The sequence below is a fragment of the Lepisosteus platostomus genome, chromosome 1 (genome assembly GCF_059453375.1).
Source record: "Lepisosteus platostomus isolate fLepPlt1 chromosome 1, fLepPlt1.hap1, whole genome shotgun sequence".
Classification (NCBI taxonomy): Eukaryota; Metazoa; Chordata; class Actinopteri; order Semionotiformes; family Lepisosteidae; genus Lepisosteus; species Lepisosteus platostomus.
The window spans coordinates 42,740,259-42,760,237 of record NC_142611.1 but is presented as its reverse complement, the minus strand read 5'-3'; the positions used below and the strand labels follow the sequence as shown (position 1 = coordinate 42,760,237).

General features: G+C 37.3%; 1 protein-coding gene across 3 annotated transcripts in view; it reads left to right on the top strand.

The window, feature by feature from the left end:
* Positions 1-19,979, top strand: part of afap1 (actin filament associated protein 1) — a 108,880-nt gene that overhangs the window by 38,449 nt on the left and 50,452 nt on the right. The window contains exon 1 of one of the 3 annotated variants that reach the window (XM_088629273.1): positions 16,595-16,947. The exons of 1 other annotated variant lie outside the window; for it this stretch is intronic. In XM_088629273.1, the coding sequence (XP_088485399.1) occupies positions 16,914-16,947 (34 nt within the window). In that variant the 5' untranslated portion in view covers positions 16,595-16,913. Of the gene's footprint in view, positions 1-16,594; positions 16,948-19,979 lie in introns of those variants that run through there. One more of the 3 variants, XM_088629291.1, reaches the window with a different exon arrangement.

Below are 19,979 nucleotides of genomic sequence, written 5' to 3'. Positions count from 1 at the left end.
CTTGTTGACTGGTTATTATATGTCTGCATATTTGCTAGATAAAAGGGAGATCAAACATTAGACACCACGCTGTGGGTGCTCTGTGTGCTTTTTGATCACATTATTGATAAAGTAGGAGTGAATTTATCTTTGTTCATGTTTGGGAGATTACCACATTATTATACATAAAACTACATATACAGTGCCTTGCGAAAGTATTCGGCCCCCTTGAACTTTTCAACCTTTTGCCACATTTCAGGCTTCAAACATAAAGATATAAATTTTTTATTTTATGTGAAGAATCACCAACAAGTGGGACACAATTGTGAAGTGGAACGAAATCTATTGGATTTTTGAAACTTTTTTAACTAATAAAAAAATGAAAAGTGGGGCGTGCAAAATTATTCGGCCCCCTTGCGTTAATACTTTGTAGAGCCACCTTTTGCTGCGATTACAGCTGCAAGTCGCTTGGGGTATGTCTCTATCAGTTTTGCACATCGAGAGACTGAAATTCTTGCCCATTCTTCCTTGCAAAACAGCTCGAGCTCAGTGAGGTTGGATGGAGAGCGTTTGTGAACAGCAGTTTTCAGCTCTTTCCACAGATTCTCGATTGGATTCAGGTCTGGACTTTGACTTGGCCATTCAAACACCTGGATACGTTTATTTGTGAACCATTCCTTTGTAGATTTTGCTGTATGTTTGGGATCATTGTCTTGTTGGAAGATAAATCTCCGTCCCAGTTTCAGGTCTTTTGCAGACTCCAACAGGTTTTCATCCAGAATGGTCCTGTATTTGGCTGCATCCATCTTCCCCTCAATTTTAACCATCTTCCCTGTCCCTGCTGAAGAAAAGCAGGCCCAAACCATGATGCTGCCACCACCATGTTTGACAGTGGGGATGGTGTGTTGAGGGTGATGAGCTGTGTTGCTTTTACGCCAAACATCGTTTTGCATTGTGGCCAAAAAGTTCGATTTTGGTTTCATCTGACCAGAGCACCTTCTTCCACATGTTTGGGGTGTCTCCCAGGTGGCTTGTGGCAAACTTTAGACGAGACTTTTTATGGATATCTTTGAGAAATGGCTTTCTTCTTGCCACTCTTCCATAAAGGCCAGATTTGTGCAGTGTAAGACTGATTGTTGTCCTATGGACAGACTCTCCCACCTCAGCTGTAGTTCTCTGCAGTTCATCCAGAGTGATCATGGGCCTCTTGGCTGCATCTCTGATCAGTCTTCTCCTTGTCTGAGCTGAAAGTTTAGAGGGACAGCCAGGTCTTGGTAGATTTGCAGTGGTCTGATACTCCTTCCATTTCAAGATGATCGCTTGCACAGTGCTCCTTGGGATGTTTGAAGCTTGGGAAATCTTTTTGTATCCAAATCCGGCTTTAAACTTCTCCACAACAGTATTACGGACCTGCCTGGTGTGTTCCTTGGTCTTCATGATGCTCTCTGCGCTTTCAACAGAACCTTGAGACTATCACAGAGCAGGTGCATTTATACAGAGACTTGATTACACACAGGTGGATTCTATTTATCACCATCAGTCATTTAGGACAACATTGGATCATTCAGAGATCCTCGCTGAACTTCTGGAGTGAGTTTCCTGCACTGAAAGTAAAGGGGCCGAATAATTTTGCACGCCCCACTTTTCATTTTTTTATTAGTTAAAAAAGTTTCAAAAATCCAATAGATTTCGTTCCACTTCACAATTGTGTCCCACTTGTTGGTGATTCTTCACATAAAATAAAAAATTTATATCTTTATGTTTGAAGCCTGAAATGTGGCAAAAGGTTGAAAAGTTCAAGGGGGCCGAATACTTTCGCTAGGCACTGTATATTATCTGGAGTCTACAGTCATCTTACAGTATGTACCTGTTAATTATGAGTCAAGTGTTTTTTATGACCGTTATGAGTAACTGAAGTTTGAGCTGGGAAAGTGAAAAAAGATTAACAGCCCCAGGCAAAGAACAAACTTAACAGGATACAGTATATTAACTATATATTTGAGAAAAGGATAAATTTGTCATTCAGAAAAACAGCCCTACAAAAATTCTCTAAAAAAAAGTGTCTGCATTTGATTTGACTTCTGGTATCAAATGCATGAACAATCTCTCACTGCGAAATGTCTAGCAAATAATGAACACGCAATATACAGTATGTGTAGTAAGATGCTCTAAAAAGAAAGAAAAAAAAGAAATGCATTAATTTCTGTTTCATTGGATGTTGCAGATGCCATAAATTACTTCATTAGCAGGAGCACATCTCAAAAATATGTCTTCCTTAACAACAGTATGAAGTCTTATTAAGGGTAGAAAATGCTTTATCATTTCTTACCGTACTGTAAATTAAGGTAACAGGGAGAAGGGGGACAGAAAAATGCTTTGTTAATGTGAAAAGATTGTTAGATGTGCACCCCCAATAGGTTGGATATGGCTTTACTAATATTTCAAAATAATTCTTGGAGAAATCAATTCATTTCTCAAAGTTATAAAACTCAACTTTTTTAACATGGAATTGATTATGTAAAGTATGTATTGAGGAGGCTGCGCGTTGGCGCAGTGGTTAGCATTACTGTCTTACAGTGCTGGGGCCCTGGGTTCAATTCTTGGCCTGTGTAGAGTTTGTATGTTTCCATGTCACCCTGCGACTCACAACTGGCAACCCACTGAAGCAAAGGAGGTGTGAGCCTGGTCAGTACCTGGAAGGGAAGTGGTGTTAGTGGGCCAGTAGGGGGCGCTCACCCTGCGGTCTGTGTGGGTCCTAATGCCCATGTATCGTGACAGGGACATTATGCTATAAAAAGGCACCGTAATTTCGAATGAGACAAAAAACCAAGGTCCTGACTCCCTGTGGTCATTCAAAATCCCAGAGCGTTTTTTACCAGTGTCCTGGCCAAATTTCTCATTGGCCTTTTCCATCATGGCCTCCTAATAATCCCTAATAATCCCCAACTATGAATTGGTTTCATAAGTCACTCCTCCCCACTGAAAGCTGATGTGTGGTGAGCGTACTGGCACACTATGGCTGCCGTCACATTATCCAGGTGGAGCTGCACATTTGTGGTGGTGGAGGGGATCCCCATTACCTGTAGCTTAACTAGGTAGTAAGCTAGCATTACTAGCTAGCATCACTATCTTTGAGTGGAGTGTCCAGAAAAGTGCTATATAAATGCAATAAATTATTATTATGTTTCTCCCCATGTTTGAGGTAGTTTCCTTAGCCCAAAGACATATTAGTAGGTTAATTGACATCTGTTCCAACTGGTTCCTGGTGTGAGTGTGTGTGTGTTTATGTCTGTATGTGCCCTGTGATGGACTGGTGTCCTGTCTAGGGTGTTTCCTATCTTGTGCTCATTACTTGCCGGAATAGGCTTTGTGACCTTGCCCTCATGATCCTGTATTGGATAAAGTGATTACAAAGTGAATGGATGTAAGTAAAAGTAGCCTGATGAAATCACTGTACTAATGTCTAGTGAAGCTACTGCAACAGCCTCGTACTCCTGTAAAGAGTGATAGTACCTCAACTGCCAGGAAAAACAAAGTCACACTTTGCTTAATTTTTCCTTGGGGAAAGATTCTCAATTCACTGCTGAGCAGTTATATGACAGCTCCCATGGTTTGTCAAGATGTAAAACCTCCATTAAACCTGAAATCATTAATATAAGGCAACCCAAAACGTTGACACACACAGCAGAACTTGTCTCGTCATTTTCATTGTTTTGGCTGCTGCGTTGCTTTGATCAGGTCACTCCACTTGCAGAGAGGCGAGGCTCTAGAATGGAATCATCAGTCTTATTAAACACAGCTTGAGCTCACCCAGAAAAGCTTTACTGGTGCCAGAATCTGTAAAAATAAGCTCCAACATGGTTTTCATGTAATGGAAAGTATAGATTAGGTCATAAGTGGTCTTCTTTTTTTTAAAACATACAATATTGCTCTCCCATTTTTCCTTTTAGTGGAAAACCTTTTGAACTTCGAAAGGATCACCCACATTATTATTTGAATTTTGTTCTCTGAACTGAAGGAATTCCTTTTTTTTTTAAGAACTACTTAAACTCTGATAGGGTATCTTAAAAATCTGAATTAAAATCTGAGAAGTACCAGGGATCATAGTGCCTGTCAATTTGCAATTTTATTCGTTCAGAAGTAGCAAATTAGTTTCCACTCTAGTGACAGGCACATTTGTTATTTAAGGTTTAAAATTATCCTCAAATGTGAAAGTTTGGAAAACAGTCAAATCACTTGGGGATCCTAACAAATAAGTCCAAGTAATTTATATTTGTGTCAACACTAGAAGAGTCCATAAGCAAGAAGCTGAAATTTAGTCTGTATTTCTCAATAAGTTGCTCCATAATAAACAAGCAATGGCTTCTTGAAGCATCTTACCAGATTATCACCTTGTTGATCTTCAGCACAGTGTTTAGAACAAAGTAGAATATTATTTTTAAAACTATCACTGGAGAATAGGGGGCAGTGTAGATAAGATAAGATCACTTTATTGGCCATACAGTATTATACTGTATTGGGAATTTATCTTTTCACATACCCCAACTTGCTCTCCATGAGACACACAGACACAGACAGGGAGAGAAGCTTAGGGTCAGAGCGCAGGGTCAGCGATTTATCTGGTGCCCCTGGAGCAGTTGGGGTTAAGGGCCTTGCTCAGGTGCCCAACGGAGTAGGATTGCTCTGCCAGCTGCGGGATATGAACTGGCAACCTTCCAGCCAGAGGCGCAGATCCTTAGCCATAGAGCCACCGCACCGCCCACTGTAGTGTAGTGTAGTGGGTAAGCCTTTGTACTCTTAACTAGCAGATTAACAGACACCGGTGTTGTATTTGCCTTATTTGCTCCAGTCCCCCAGTTGTATAAGTGGGGACCAGCAGTGCAATGGAGATGGACTAGCACATACTGTACTGTCTAGTGTGTTTAACACCTCAGAAACCAGGATTTCTGGCCTGGTGAACCACTGTGACACTGTTGTTACCTTTACCTTTTACTGAAGAATAAAGTTTCACAAAGTATGAGTTGGTAAGCATCATATTAGTGAGTTTGAGAAAAAAAAATCTTAAATAGGCATTATTTTTTGCAGTGTTTTTTTTACAGTCCAATATTAGCTGTAGTGCCAGACTTATTTACTTGAAATAACTTAAGATAGTCCAAGATTAGTGTTAATTGGGGTCTTGAAAACCACTGGTTAGAGTCTGGTTCATTTCACTTAGTAAACCAATCTACACTGCAGATTACACTGTTGTCATAACAAATTCAGTAATTGGAGAATTAAAGAAACCAGAAGCAGAACAAACCTTTTTGCTTTCACCTCAATTGTAATTCCCAATGAGCTTTGCCTACTTTATTTTCCAAATTGTAATTGTGGCTATCTGAACCCTTGGCTGGGAAGTTGAATTTATTTTTTGTTTGCTTACAATGAAACTTTTGATGACATTTTCTCCATGTGGTATGGTACATTATGTAGTTAGGTAGTGGAATTGAAAGGGTTAACAACAAGACTAACAGGATCTTTAGCATGAACACTTTAAGAACATTTAAACTAATTATAAGGTGCAAATCATGCACACCAGAATCTGTATCTGTTATATGCTGTGGTAGCCACACCATATGTTGTGAAGATTGACAAGTTACAGTATTACAGAAGGCCGACTTTGTTCCTCGTTTGTTTAAAAACAAGCAAAATCAGTAATATTATTTCACATGTTCTCTTTTCAGCATGGAAAAAACCTATTACTTGTTCCTTTGCAGCCTAGGAACAAGGCTTTCCAGTTCCCGACGCAGCTACCCACCTGAACTACTTCATATTTTTTCACTGTGTGCAATTTGTTGTTTTTTCTTGTTGATGTTTCATTGGCCTCTTATTGCGGTCTGTAGCCTATTCTGACTGACAAGTTTAATCTAGTGACTATTCTTTAACGAGTCTAGTGAATATTTAAGATTCTCATGAAGTTGAATAGGACTCCCAAAAGCAACCTACAGCCTCACCTTTTGTTATGTTTCTCTGAGGATAAATCTAAAACATTTTCTTTTCATAAGGTTTGTTTTTTTAGTCTTTTAAAGTTCATTCTAATAAATTCATATGGTTGCCACTTTTATCCAAAGCAACTGCTCTCTGTACCGTGCTTATACAGCTGGGCATTTTGTTGAAACAACCTGAGGGTAAGTACCTTTCTCAAGGGTGCAATTACAGTGCCCTAACTTTGACTTAACATCACAACTCTCCAGCTACAAGCCCAGAACCTTGGACACTTCCCCACACTGTTGCCTTGTTTTATACATTGACACTAAACATTTTTCCATCTCCATAAAATGATTAAGACACAATTGCAGCACATACACTTTGAATAAGATTTAATACAAGAGTCTTAAATGGAGAGGCTTATGTTATCAACCCAGATGGATTTTATCTATAATGGAATTTATCCAGAAAGATGGGCTCACTTTTGTGTTTTTGTTATGAATGTAAGGAAACATAAACCACAAAATGTAGGAGTTGATCTTACAAAAATGCAACTTTAAGTACTCTGCAGTGTTTGAGAATTATCTTATCAACAAAACCTCAATGAAATGAATTACTCAACTAAATTCTTTGTTTGACTTTGCCAGGAGCCTAACAACTACAGTATATATCCAATGAATATTGTATTCATCATATCACTCATAAAAAAAAAAATGTAAAAAAGTTCAGTTCTTTTCAACATTTTTTTCCTTAAGCATGTTCTTCATTGTGTGTGTCTTAGAGTTAGATTATTCTAGCGAATTTGATAGAAATGCATTGAGGAAAAGGCACAGTTTTTAAATATTAATAACTAAATGATTTTAATAAACATTTAAAAAGCGTAAAAGTTGGGTATCATTTTGAGGTTTTGACCTGTCTGGAGGTGGGCTAAGGGGGTTAAGATCATTGGGGGTTTCTAATGATTTAATCTGGTTTATTAACTCAAATGTAAATCATTATAACCAATAATAAATTATAAAACATCCAGCAGCCATTGAACACAGCATAAATAGACAAGGGAGTAAACATCTCCATCACCCTCCTCTTCTTCAAAACTCGCGCCATGAGAGAGGAGCTTGTTCTGATTAGTCTTGGAGACCACATTTTGTATAAATTATCTTAACTTTATTACAAAAAGCTTGCTGTCCTATTTATTTTTTGTCATTGTGTTTTCCTGTAGTGTGGAATCCTCAGACTAAAAACATTCTCTCGTACTTTGGTTATGCACTCTTGAATACGGTGATGCATTCTTGAATTATTTCCAATTCACTTTTGGCCACCCGTGTTGTAGGAAGGGAGATTTAGTTCTGTTTATGATCCATTTATTAGGACAAAGGTTTATTTATAGCATTTTAAGTTATTGCATAGTGTTTTGGGGCTACAGGGTTACATAATGGATAATCTGGGTCTGTAGTGAAGGCCTTTTAAATGCAATCTGTTGTCTTAATTATTGTTTAGAAATATTTTTCATGTCCAAGTCTGATTTATTACTCTATCACCAGAGCTGTGCCTGAGAATAAAAAGAATCCATGAGCCTTTAATTTGCCTAACGCTTGGGTTATTTCCTGACCATGCTATTATATAACAATATTTTCTGTTAAACTTAATTTCGAATTTGCTATATGGCATTCAATGTAATTTGCCTGAGTAAATGTGTCCATACGGACTACTAAACAAAATTAAAGTCTCAGGCAAACGTATGACTGTTTTTTCAGTGTCAGTTCAAAGGGAAGTTTAGATGCCAGGTGAAGCATTGGCACTTATATACACTTATACGAAATTCAATAATTTTACAGATTATTAGAAGCACTATAATGTTCCTAATGGATATGGTATTAGTTTTTCCAACATGAAAAGACAAACAAATTACTTCCCTAAACAGAATGACTGAACTGATAAAGAAAATAAGTGAGTACCATGGGAGACTTATTGGTGCAAATTTACAGCAAGCTCAGATAATGGGTGGCTAACCTCTCTCTGTCTCCACTCATGGGAGCAGTGTTGTGGTAATTATATCTGGAATGACAGACTGTTGAATTAACTTGTTTTAAAAGAGTGACTTATTTATTTGTACTCAATTCCTAATCTTATGTGTCGAGAGACATTTGAATGAGAAAGATCTTACATGTTCCTTAGTGTTTAACTGAAGGTTTATATCAATAAATGGATTGATTTTTATTCATCATAGAAAATGCTTCTTTGAAAGTGGCAATGGATGGAAATATAGTAGTTTGTCATTTCTTCAGTACAAAGGTGTTTGACATGGAACACACAACAGGTAACAGGAAAACAGGTAGCACAGCCCCATACATACAGTATAAAGTCTTAGAAGAGAAATCCACATCAGACTTTCTTTGGACAGTTAAAACTGCTACAGTATGATGTTCTTGTCAAGGGGAGGGAGTGAATTTCCTGTGTGTGTGACTAGAAGACGGATCGTTCTGCCTGATCATTCGCTTTGCATTCATGGCAGTGATTGAAAATATCTACTGCATTACTGATGTCTGGTCTAGCACAGGTGATCTTAGTCAAGTGGATTGTCATGGAAAAGATATGAACAATTCCCTTCTTCATTCTTGGAATTCCTTTGTAACGTACTGTGCTATGCTATAGCAATATAGCATGAGTAAATAAAAAGGCAGAATCCCAAAGTTAAAGTAATCCATGCTTTTTGTATTGGTGACATATTCTTAAAAACATTTTCTGTAAAATTCTACTGCAACATTTGTAAACTCACAGAAACGCACAGCATGTGGTTTGATGCCTAGGTCTTCTTTTGGGTTGACCTTTTATAAGATAATATTTGCATTGAAAGTGTTCAGCCAGACAATCCAACACAAAGGGACAGATACTAAGTCAAAGTTACATTAATACATATGCATTTATAAACATGGCCCGATGTAGAATGGTATTGCATGACCAATATGCTGTGAAGGTCATTTCATTCTTGAAGAGGAACATGAAGAATTCTTTCAGCTCCCCCAGATTGCTTTACAGTACAGAGTGTTACAGTGATCCAGCTGTCTCTGCTGTGGGGAAGATAACTGCATCAGCACAGTAGGTCAGAAGAAAACTATGTCTCTTATCAGGCTTTTCTTACTTTTCATTGTCAACAAATAGACCCACTTGTACAGAAATTAGTTGGGTTCTTTTTTTTTTACTAAACTCAAGCTAGAAATATGCAACCCCACTGAAAACCTGTTTTCAATAGGTTCTTGTGATGAATCCTCAAAATCATTTCTTTACCGATTCGATTATCTTACGACCCACCATTTCCGTGAAGCATCGACTGGTCCATATTGAGTATTGTTCTGATGTTGCATAATCTGTGTCTCTAATTCTCTCTTCTGTTGGATATTAAAAAAAGCAGCTTCCCTGTCTTCTTTTTAAATGCAAGTTTTTCATTGCATGTTCATTTTATAATTTGCACATTAGACAGGTTCCAAATGAAAGGTCTTGTCTGTTATTGTGATGTAAACATGATAAAAAATAATTAATAAAACGTATGATAAAGGGATGTACTCTGACATAAACAATAGTACCGTGTTGCATAGAAGTACAATATTTTTTTATCACAGCACTGCCATAATTGATTGACCCTCCTCGACTCCCCCAACTACACCAGATGCACTATTAAGATCCAGGAAAATCCAATAACTACCTCCTTAATATTCCTGTACGTAGTGTCCACAGCAGTGCTGGAAGCAGATGGTAAGATGAAGGGGCTGGTTTTACTACTGGACCAGTTGGAGCACTACATGCGTTCTAATTGGTTGCGACTGCGAGGGTCTGATTATTAGTTGTGGCACCACCAGCTGAGACCCAGAGCCTGTTCCCGGTCACAGTGCTTTCACATGTTGTCTGCAGGAAGGGGAGACTGATTTGCTTCAGGATATGTGTAAAACAGCACTGAGGAAGCAATTTACCTCGGTAATTTAAATTTCCACAGAGATCCTTCCATGTCTGTTGCTTGCTGACTCCCGATGTGCAATTAAGGGTTCGCTGGTCATTTTTGAATACACATAGAATTTTTTTAACAGATCTGACTCCAATTTAACATAAAAAAAGGAATTCTATCACATCTATCAACCTTTAAGACAATCAGCCATTAAAAATGTAACTGATGTTTTATAGGATTCACATGTAAGGTTAATTTCGAAGAGTTCTATTATGGATATAACTAAATTGCCTTTTCTAACATTCTCTGACATGAGGTGGTACAGGATTAGTACTTATCATGTTTTGTCAGAGATAAAATAGGATATTATCACCCACAGTGAGGGTTGCTATACTTTTGTTCTATCACAGCACTGTATTTTCCATTTGTGATTAAATTTACACCTAAATTGGTCAAGGACATATGGCTTAAGATAAAATTCCAAATGGTTGAAGGATTTGTAAAAGATTTTAAGTGCCATCTCAAACTTTGAACCTTGATAACATGGCCTTCTGTACCTTTTCAGGTCGGTTATCCATTATAAGATATGATTTTATCTTTTAGCTGTGGTAGAAGAGCAATGATTTTCTGGCAGCTTTCTGGTCATTACACCAGTGTTTTAGGATGGAAACTCTTTTACTTTACTATCTGTAAATACCATTCCAACACTCTAACATAAGGTGTAATAAGAAACACCACAGATGTATCTGGCTTGAAAAAAGGATATGATGAGCATTAGTACCACATTTTGCTATTGAAAACCCGCCAGACTATTTCTTGATAATAATTTTGGCTGAACAGCACAATTCCCTGCACAGTTGCCTAAGCTCCTTGTACTTCAAGGTTGACTTTAATTAAATATCTGTAGAATGGCACGCAGTGCTACAGTACATATGCTGATTTAATCTTTTTTTTAGGTTGAAAGAAAAATGTTACTTACATTATATTAAATAATAAAAATATTTCTCTGGAACGGAACTTTACCTTGAGTTCATAGTGGATTAAATGAGCCTTTAAGGACTTGCTGATGATGATATGTCTTCCAGATCTGTGGGTGTAACTGTGGCAGCCCTGCAGCCAATATATGACGTTACTTTATTAGACATCATCTGACAAGTAACATGACCCCAGTCAGGGCCTGAGATGGATAAGCTTACTCATTTCAGTGTTTTGTATTAATGAGTTCAGCTAGGATTTAGAAACCAGATTCTGTCATTTTTAAGCAAAGACTGAATCTTATTAGTAGGAATGCTTTATAAAACTTTTTATTTCAAACATTGCTACAGTATGTTCAACTTGTATGCTGCACAACCAAAATATATTAAATTGAAGTTCTGCAATTTGTACTGTATGTGTTAAGCAGTTAAATAAGTATACATTAATTGCAAACATCCTGTGTAAGATATTGTTAATGAATCCTTAATGGTTTGCATTAATACAGATTTGACAACAATATCAACAGTGTTTATTGTAAAGAGTAGAAAACTACTGGTAATCCTTTGTTTTCCAGTCTTGCGCCTTCCATTATTTTGTTGGTAACCATCAGAGCATTATTGATGTTAATATACTAATGCCAAACTTTAAGTGACTGCATGGACAAAGATTATCAACCACAAATCACCGGCAGATCACAAGGTTGTCTACTGATACAGTTATTGGTGTCTGTGGACCCAAACAACCATCTATCCATTCCTATTTTTCTCAGAGGGAAAATGGGGAAAAAAAGTGGGAATAGCCTTCGCTCCTGAAATCAAAACAAAATTTGGCAAGACTTCAACACCTGTGCTTTGGAAAAGACGAAACCCCTGCAGAACTCCCAAATGACTGCACCAATACTAATCATGTTGGTGTTAGTGGTAATATCCAGTAGGCTTCCACCTCCATTCATCGAAAGCAGAACAACCAGATACAGTACACTCCTGGGCGTAAAGGAATGTGCAGCACTGACAAGCTAAAAGAAATGAACGTTTTTATTCTTGAACAGAGAGTATATGGCGGCCTGAATCAAGTATTCAAAACCCTCAAGGGTACTGATAAAGTTTACCCTATGTTTTACAGCTAAAAACAAGTGGCACTTTGTACTTTATGCCTTGCTGTAGTCTGAAATAACCCAGCTCAGATCAGTTAGCTACTAACTTCCAAACAAGCTGAATGGAGCTAATGGCCAACTTATGTTTGGAAAACCTTTTTTATGTTCTTACAGTATGTTCTGCTTGGTAGAAGAATGTGTGCATCTAATACAGTAGAGAACGAAGGAGTGCTTTTTTTTCATAAAGACAGATATTATCTCTAGATTCTAATGGTAGTGCCTTAAATCTGTGAAAGGAGCTATAGTTTAAATTTGTTAAAAGTATTCTGATTTTAGTATATGATGGTTTGTTAAACAGATTATATCCAACTTAATTCTGATCCTGTCTGCATTTACAGTCTTAACCATATGGAGTCTGAGACTGTTTCTAATTAAGCCTCTAAAGCTGATAATAGACAATGTTCTAGTACGGGTGGCATATTGTCTTTATGCTGGTGTCTAAACTTCCTGGTTCCATATGCAAATTGTTGTGCTGGATATTTTGACACTCAAGTATTATTATTTTTTGCTCACACCTAAAGATAGAACAGCAGTTGAAATGCTGTTTTTTTCTACCTCTTCCCATACATCTCGCAAGATGCAGTTCATTGGCTAAAATATTATATGTATGAATATGCTCATCCCTCGTTAAACAAACACTTTGCTTACAAGTACTCATTAATTTTTTTTTAAAGACCAGCACACGGCATGAGGATTGCCTGGACAATTTTCAAACCATAAATACTTAATTTCAAATATTTGTCAAGTAAGGACTTGTCAGTGCTGTAACCTTTCCATTTGAGAGCAAGTGCTAAAAAATGAACATGGTGTTCAGAGGTTGTACGTTTTTAAGGCTGTTTATTTAAAGAATCCCTCACCGTTAGGCACAAAATCTCCCACCAACCCAACCCCAATTGCGTAGTGTAGCTGGGAGGTCTGTAGTTGCCAATATCCTGTTTTGTTTTGAAAGTGCTTTATTGAACACCACAAGAGCAGCCACATTGCCCCTGCTGAAGCAAGCATCTATAAGCAAGAATGTTGTCTCTTTTTGTTTTAATGCTTACTATTTCGTTTTGATTTGATTTGCATGACACTAGCATTGTACTTACAGCCTTATTAGGAACAAGTAAAGGTTTAATTTTCCTCTCTTTTTGGCATGAAATAATCCTTTACTTGTTCCTTTCAGCCTACGCATGCTGGCACAGCTACTACGTACAGCCTTATTGCCTGTCTTAGTGTGATTTTATTGATTTATGTTATTATAGTTGCATGTTAACATGCCTGTTGTTTTCTTTGTATTGCTTCCTCAAAAAAATACTAAATCTATAGATTTGTGTGCATTATAAGTCGCACTGGATATAGGCATCAACTAAGCAAGCTCATATTAATATATATACAGGTACAGTATTTATAAATACGTCTTAAGAAGTGACAAAATATATACAATATTCTAGAATACTCTTCCAACAACAGCATTCGATTAAAAATGTGAAACTCTTCCCCATTAGAAATCATGCCTACTTCATTCCATAATTTAAGTAGGTTAATACTTTTTTGTGTATTTGTCCTGTAATTTCAGCTAATTAATTGCAATCCACAGTCCTCTGATCAATTGGAAGAAGACAAGGATTGGATTACTGCACTTATTTATTTACTTGGGTATCTTTAAGGCTTTTTGTGATGTTAACATGTGAATGGCTTCACGAGTTAAAGAATTATCTCATTGTTGTTACAGAAGGTGTAAAGAAACTATAAGTGGTTTCAAATTGGGTGTAAATACAAATTCAAATAGGAAAAATGCTAAAAATATTAAGCATAAGTCCCATTTTCCTGCTAGAGGTTTTTACATCTTTGTCTTCAACAGCAGAGGACTTACAAGGCCACCAATGGTGCTAGCTTAGCAACAGCAATGTAGGGTCAAAGTGCAGATGAAGAACCTCTCTGGGGAAGTTACTAGGATACCTCTTGTAGCTCACACAGGCTTAGACATGTTCTCGGCGAATCCTTTATATTATGCACATGACCTTCTAACATCAGTATTTCCCTGATGGACAAATATCCAGTGGTAGAAAATGGGTTTGAGGGCAAATTAACAGCAATATAGACATGTTTTGAATGATGAGTTGATGAGGGTTTGTTTTCCAGGCTGATTTGATTTGCCGCTAATGGCTGCTGTGTTCCAGCATAACCTTTTTTCCTGCCTTTAAAAGTGCCTGTTGGCAGGGTGTGGTAGCACTAACAGGAGAGTGCAAATGGATTTAATTATTGTAAATGATCTCAGATATTTTACGAAGAATTTGAGGGTGGGTTTCTTTTACTAGACCATTTTTTTTTCAATATAGGGTTGGAGGAAGAAGACTTTGATATTTTTTCCTTTCCCAGTTTTTAGTCTTGTCTTTAATGTGGGAGCAGTTAACACACCCTTGGTTACCACTCCAACAGTCTGCCAGCAATTAAATGGTGATCTTGTGGGGAAATAAGTGTTTACCACTGTCTTGTAGTATTTAATATGTTCTTAAAAGCATAAATTTTTCTGCTTCCATATAATGACTTGGGACACTAGCAAAGTGCACCTAATCCATTTGTTTCTAAGGGTTACTTTGTCATCCTTCAGAAGCTGTTTTCAGATGAAGATTATGGAAAACAATTTGTGATATTCAGTTAGAAGAGAGGATATAATTTTTTCTGGGTAGATTTTTTCCCTTCCAATATGAGTAGTCGCATTAAAAGGAAACAAACTTACAGTACATGACGTAGTTAATAAGAAGCAGCAGCAGGATTGTTTAGTCCTGTAAAATTGATTTCTTTAATATTATCCATCCCCACGATATTGAAGTTCAATTGTATTTGCAATATTTTGAGAAACGATTCACAAAAATGTTGTTTTTGGTAATGAAGTCTAGAGTTGAAAATAACTACACACGCTTAGGCATATACCTAGCTGGAGGCAGATAATATTACATAATAGACAGTAGCAGACAATCTAGACAGAAGGTTGATATTGCGCTGAGGTTTGGTATTTACAAACCTGAATTGAGATTTTTCTCTGCTGAGCCTGAGATCAAAGAATGTGTAAGACAATACAAGCTTGAACTTGCTTTAGACATGGACAAAAATGCACTTATAATTTTAGTCTTATTGGATGTTGTGAAATTTAATTAAGCAACCGTGGAAGACAGATGAGCTATTTTAGTTATTTATATTGTTTCTGTCATAATGTATGTATGCATCATCAGACAAAATTACAAATGTCTGTGGGGAGAAACAACAAGAGATACACATGTTCTGGAAAATAACAATTTTGAAAAGCATGAAGCTACATGCTTAATAATTAATAAACCGCTAATGAACATTTGTAAAAAAAACAAAGAGAAATTGAATGCATTTTTTAATATCATATCTTTTTATCTTCTGTAGGTTTTCCAGGGTTGTTTCTCAGAGCAGGGCTATAGTTTGGGCACAGACATAGATATGTCTTACAAGAGTCAGAAAAACGCCACGTTTAGGAAACTGCATGTCCTACTGCCAAAAAAGCGGGCAGCAGGCAGAAATCTTGCCAATCAAATAGAATTTGAAATCAAAATGAATAAATGCAGTAATGAAAGAGAAGTATAAAAATATATTGCTTTGTGCCTGAAGCCCGTTTAATGTTTGTCATAATTTCAATTAGAAGCATACACTTGAAATGGACACATCTTTTTGTTCTTAATTTTAACTAAATTTTGTGACAGTTATAACACAATCCATAACTAAGGACTTTTATGGATAATTCAGGAAAAAATGATTTTTCTCTGTTGGACCAAGATTTTGTATAACATTTGCAGAATAACACAATAATTTTTCATCATAAACATCACATAGGCCTGCTCTAACATGTAGTAGTTGGTACAGTAAGATAACTTAATTCCCTGCATTGCACAGGTTCTCAAACTGTAGGCCTTGTAATATTTGATAAGAATTTGTGTGTTAACTGGAATATGTTTGAGTGAGGAACTGCAAGTGTCCACAAAATGTATGTTTTAATTGCCTAGAATTTATGTTGATACTGTTTTGTTTGTTAAGAGTGCGTAATGCAGTATCTGCTCTGTACTTTTTTAATGATAATAACGCATCATTTAATTGAGAGCCAATAATAGTTTTATTTTTATTTGCATATCGGTGTTCACTCGGTGTACATGTCATACCAGAAATAAAAAGAAAGAGTAAAGTTCAAGACTTTGCTGTTAGGATCTGCCCCCTTTTCTTATCAACTCTGAAACAAAGACTGAGAAAAGTCAGAGAAGATGGTAGAGATCCCTCTCGACTCCTGCCCCCCTTGAGTCCGCATATCTGCCCCGACTTGCTTTGTTCTTCATCTGCCGACAGCCACATGCGAATCTGGCCCTTCAATGGGAGGGGGAAAGTCTTTTGCAAATTTCAAGCTGTGCCTTAATTGCCTTTCATTACCATAAGTTGCTGATTCCCTTCTCCCCGGGGGTGGCTGACTGTAGCTGGGCCCCATCTGCCACTGGGAACTGGAGAATTGGGCAGCCTATGCGGTTTCACCTCACAGCAGATTTCCACTCTGGAATCTGAGAACACAGGAGCCCTGTCTCCCTCCAGCCAAACAGACTTGAGCTCTGTCGGCTTCTGCAAGGCAGGACAAGCCCACTGGCTCTCTGTCATAGCTCTGAATGAATGTAGCGGCACTTAACAAGACTCGCCCTGTTCAGAAGGGATCATGCAGGCTGCCAGTGAGAGCTTGTGAGCAGCAGAGAGAGCACCAGTAGGCTGTAAGACTGTAATGTAGTGTGGAGCCGGATCTGCTGATAGAAACAGTTAGGGTTCTGTTGTCGGCACTGGAGTAGCCCAGGAGTTAATGAAATTCAGCAACTGAGCACAGGCTTGCTTCACTGAGCGGAGGGATTAGATGCATTTGCCTGCAAAATGCGGAGTGATCCTATTCTGTTTGCTTCCAGAGGTGAGATGCAGTCCTTTTTGTTGTAGGTTTTATGGGACCACTGTTTAGGTGGATTGTATGCGACTGGACACGAAAGAAAATGCATGCTTTTTGTTCAAGTCAACGTAAATGCATGTAATAAAAATAAATGAAGCTAATGCATTTCTTCTAAAACAATATTTGTATAATACACAGTCTTCCAAGCTTCCTTTTAAAGGTGTTTAGAAGCAAACACAAGGCAAACATTGAAGTAGGGTAAATAATGGAAGTACAATATACCTGTAATTGCAACAGCAGAAAAACAGATAATAGAAATGAATCGTAAAGTACACTATGATGTATAATTATCATGATTGCTGTATAGAAACTGATACTGTTCTAAGTGATATTATATGAGGTAAACAGTATTTTATAGAAGTATTTTGCTGCCAGTTAAAAGTACTAGATTTTGTTGTACTGTACTTTCTGCTGCGGTCTAATTCAGTGTAGAGTGAGTGAAGCTTTTTGTTGTTTTTATGTCATGTCATAATCTTTCTACGAAACAAACCTCAGAAAATCTTAGTCTTCGATAAGAATCCTGACTGTAACTGTTACATAAGTAAAAACAGTATTTTGTGCTGAACTGATCAAACAGTACCAAGACCGATACAATATTGTGGTCTAAATGGTTTTTTTTGAGAGAATTTTTAAGAACCTTTTTCACTCACTTGCTTTTCTACAATGTTTTTTTTTTTCAGAAGCCAGTAACAGGCAGTTGAAGTTGAATAAAACAAAACAATGTTGAATGAGTTGCTTTTCTTTAGTGAAACACAAACACCGACCGGCATTTGTCATTTTTGGATGGGGCTGTCCCACATTCCTAGTATAAGTAGCATAACTGGAACAGTATTGAAAGTGCTCAGTGGGGATTAGGGAGGGCAGAGGTTTTGGATGGAAAGAGAGCTTTTACTGTAGCACTGTAATACCACTGGCCTTCTGTGGTATCATTAGGGCTGTGGTTACTTGTCTGTGGAAATTGTATCTTGGGTGTAGCTAGTGCAACCTGAGACCCCTGGCCTCTACAGCTGATGAATAGTAGTCTTCTTTTTGCTGAATATCATAATCACTGGATTGTCTTTGGTACAGACAGTAGGGCTCATTTGACAGCTGTCTGTGTGTTCCCTTGAAGTTTAATCCACGTGTTTGCGGACTACTCAACCTACTATATATTTTTAACATTTAGAAGTTTACCATTACAAATTGTATCCCACTCTTATTATTAAATAAGAGTGCTCTTATTTACATGTGTGCAATCTTGAATAGTCTGTGTGCCCTATAATGGACTGGCATCCTATCCTGGGTGTAGCCTGCATTGCACCCAGTGCTTGCTGGGAGGCTCCGGCTCCCCCTCAACCCTGAATTGGATGAAACAGTTAAAACGACTTGGGTTAAAATTTTAGATTTAAGCCGTCTTGCTGTAAGACTGTTTCCTTGAAAAACTGCAGCATTTTTCTTTTTTGTATGAAAACTGGTAGATGCAGGTACCCTGCATTTTATTACTTCTGTTTGGCTTTTGACAGATCAATTTACACACAGGGTAGTTTAGCCTTTTCTTTCCTGCAGGAGAGAAGAAAGCTTTCCTTTGAAAAAAACAGCTGTATATAGTCTGTGGGTGAAGATTTCACTTTCAGCAACATTTCTATATGTTACATTTAAACAAAATGCAACAGTGAATACTGTTGATAGCCTTGCATGCATACAGTATTTCACTTTATTTAAGTGTTGGTCACTCTACCTCCTAAACACTTTTTAGTGCCATTTTGCAGATATGGGTTTAAAACGTTTGCTGATACTTTTCCTTTGCCATGTCAAAACCCAGAGTGAGTGGTATACTTTCTGATTTAACATTAACAAAGATTGATTGCTTAGAACTCAACCAGGCAGACTATGCTCTCTGGATATAAGGTCCCATTAGCCAGTATTTACTGTCTCTTAAGCCAGCTGTAGATGTACAGTTCCGTTTAAATTGCTCATCAGACTTTTTAAAACCATTAAGAAGATCTGTCACTTAAACCCCATCAGGGCTGTCTGAAGAAGGGTTTAGGGTAGCTCATTCCTTGCCATTGTCTACTTCCAAATAGTAATACCCAACACATGGATTTTCTAATAATCTTAGAAAATGTTGTCGTTGACAGGAACAACAATGATCTAATAGTATATTGCAGATGTACACATTTTTTACCAGTAAACAAAAGGTAAATCGTTTGCAAACCATTGGTAACCAACAATTTCATCCAAGTGTGTCATAATGATTCATGTGTTCATAGTGTTATACGAAGGTGATTTTATGCAATCCCTTTTTGAGGCTTATCAGAAGGACCACTTTTAATTTAGGCAGTTAGTACAATTTTATGTTTTACTTCAGGATATCCTCCAGTCATTCAAATGATTCCACCAAATCAAGACCAAATCTTTCTTTATAAACTGTGCTATGTTACTTGGAATTTCCCTTACATCTTTGTGCAAGTTCATGGAAATAGTTTTTCTTGTCTGATTTATAATTAGTATGGCCCTATTACTGAAGTCAAGTTATCGAGTAAGACTTTAAAATAAGCTGTATGAACAGATTTGTATTAATAGCCTACATATTTAATCTGAAGTAACCCTGTAGAACAAAGTGTCTTGCAGTCCATGGAAACACTGAATTCAGAGAAACAGTTTAAATATTTCCTTAATGCTGTTCAGAAAGTCTGCTTAACTTTATTTACAACAGTAAGTCAGATTTGTCTTCCAGTAAGAAACAATGCAGTATTGCAAAAGGTCTTAGAAATATATCATTCCCTGCACTGATTTTTTAAGGCCAGATATCTTGTTTTTTGCCTAGTGTTTTATTGCGGTTTTTGAAAACTAGTTCTTGCTTCAATAAAAAGAACCATCTTTGGTTACCAGGGCCCGTAGATGAGGAAAATGTTTCTCCGTTGATGTAAGAACTGAAGATTTTCACAAGGCCATGGGGGCTGCTTTGCAAAGGGGAACTCTGCAATCTGTAAGTCTGGAAGTGAGGCAAAGAGCGT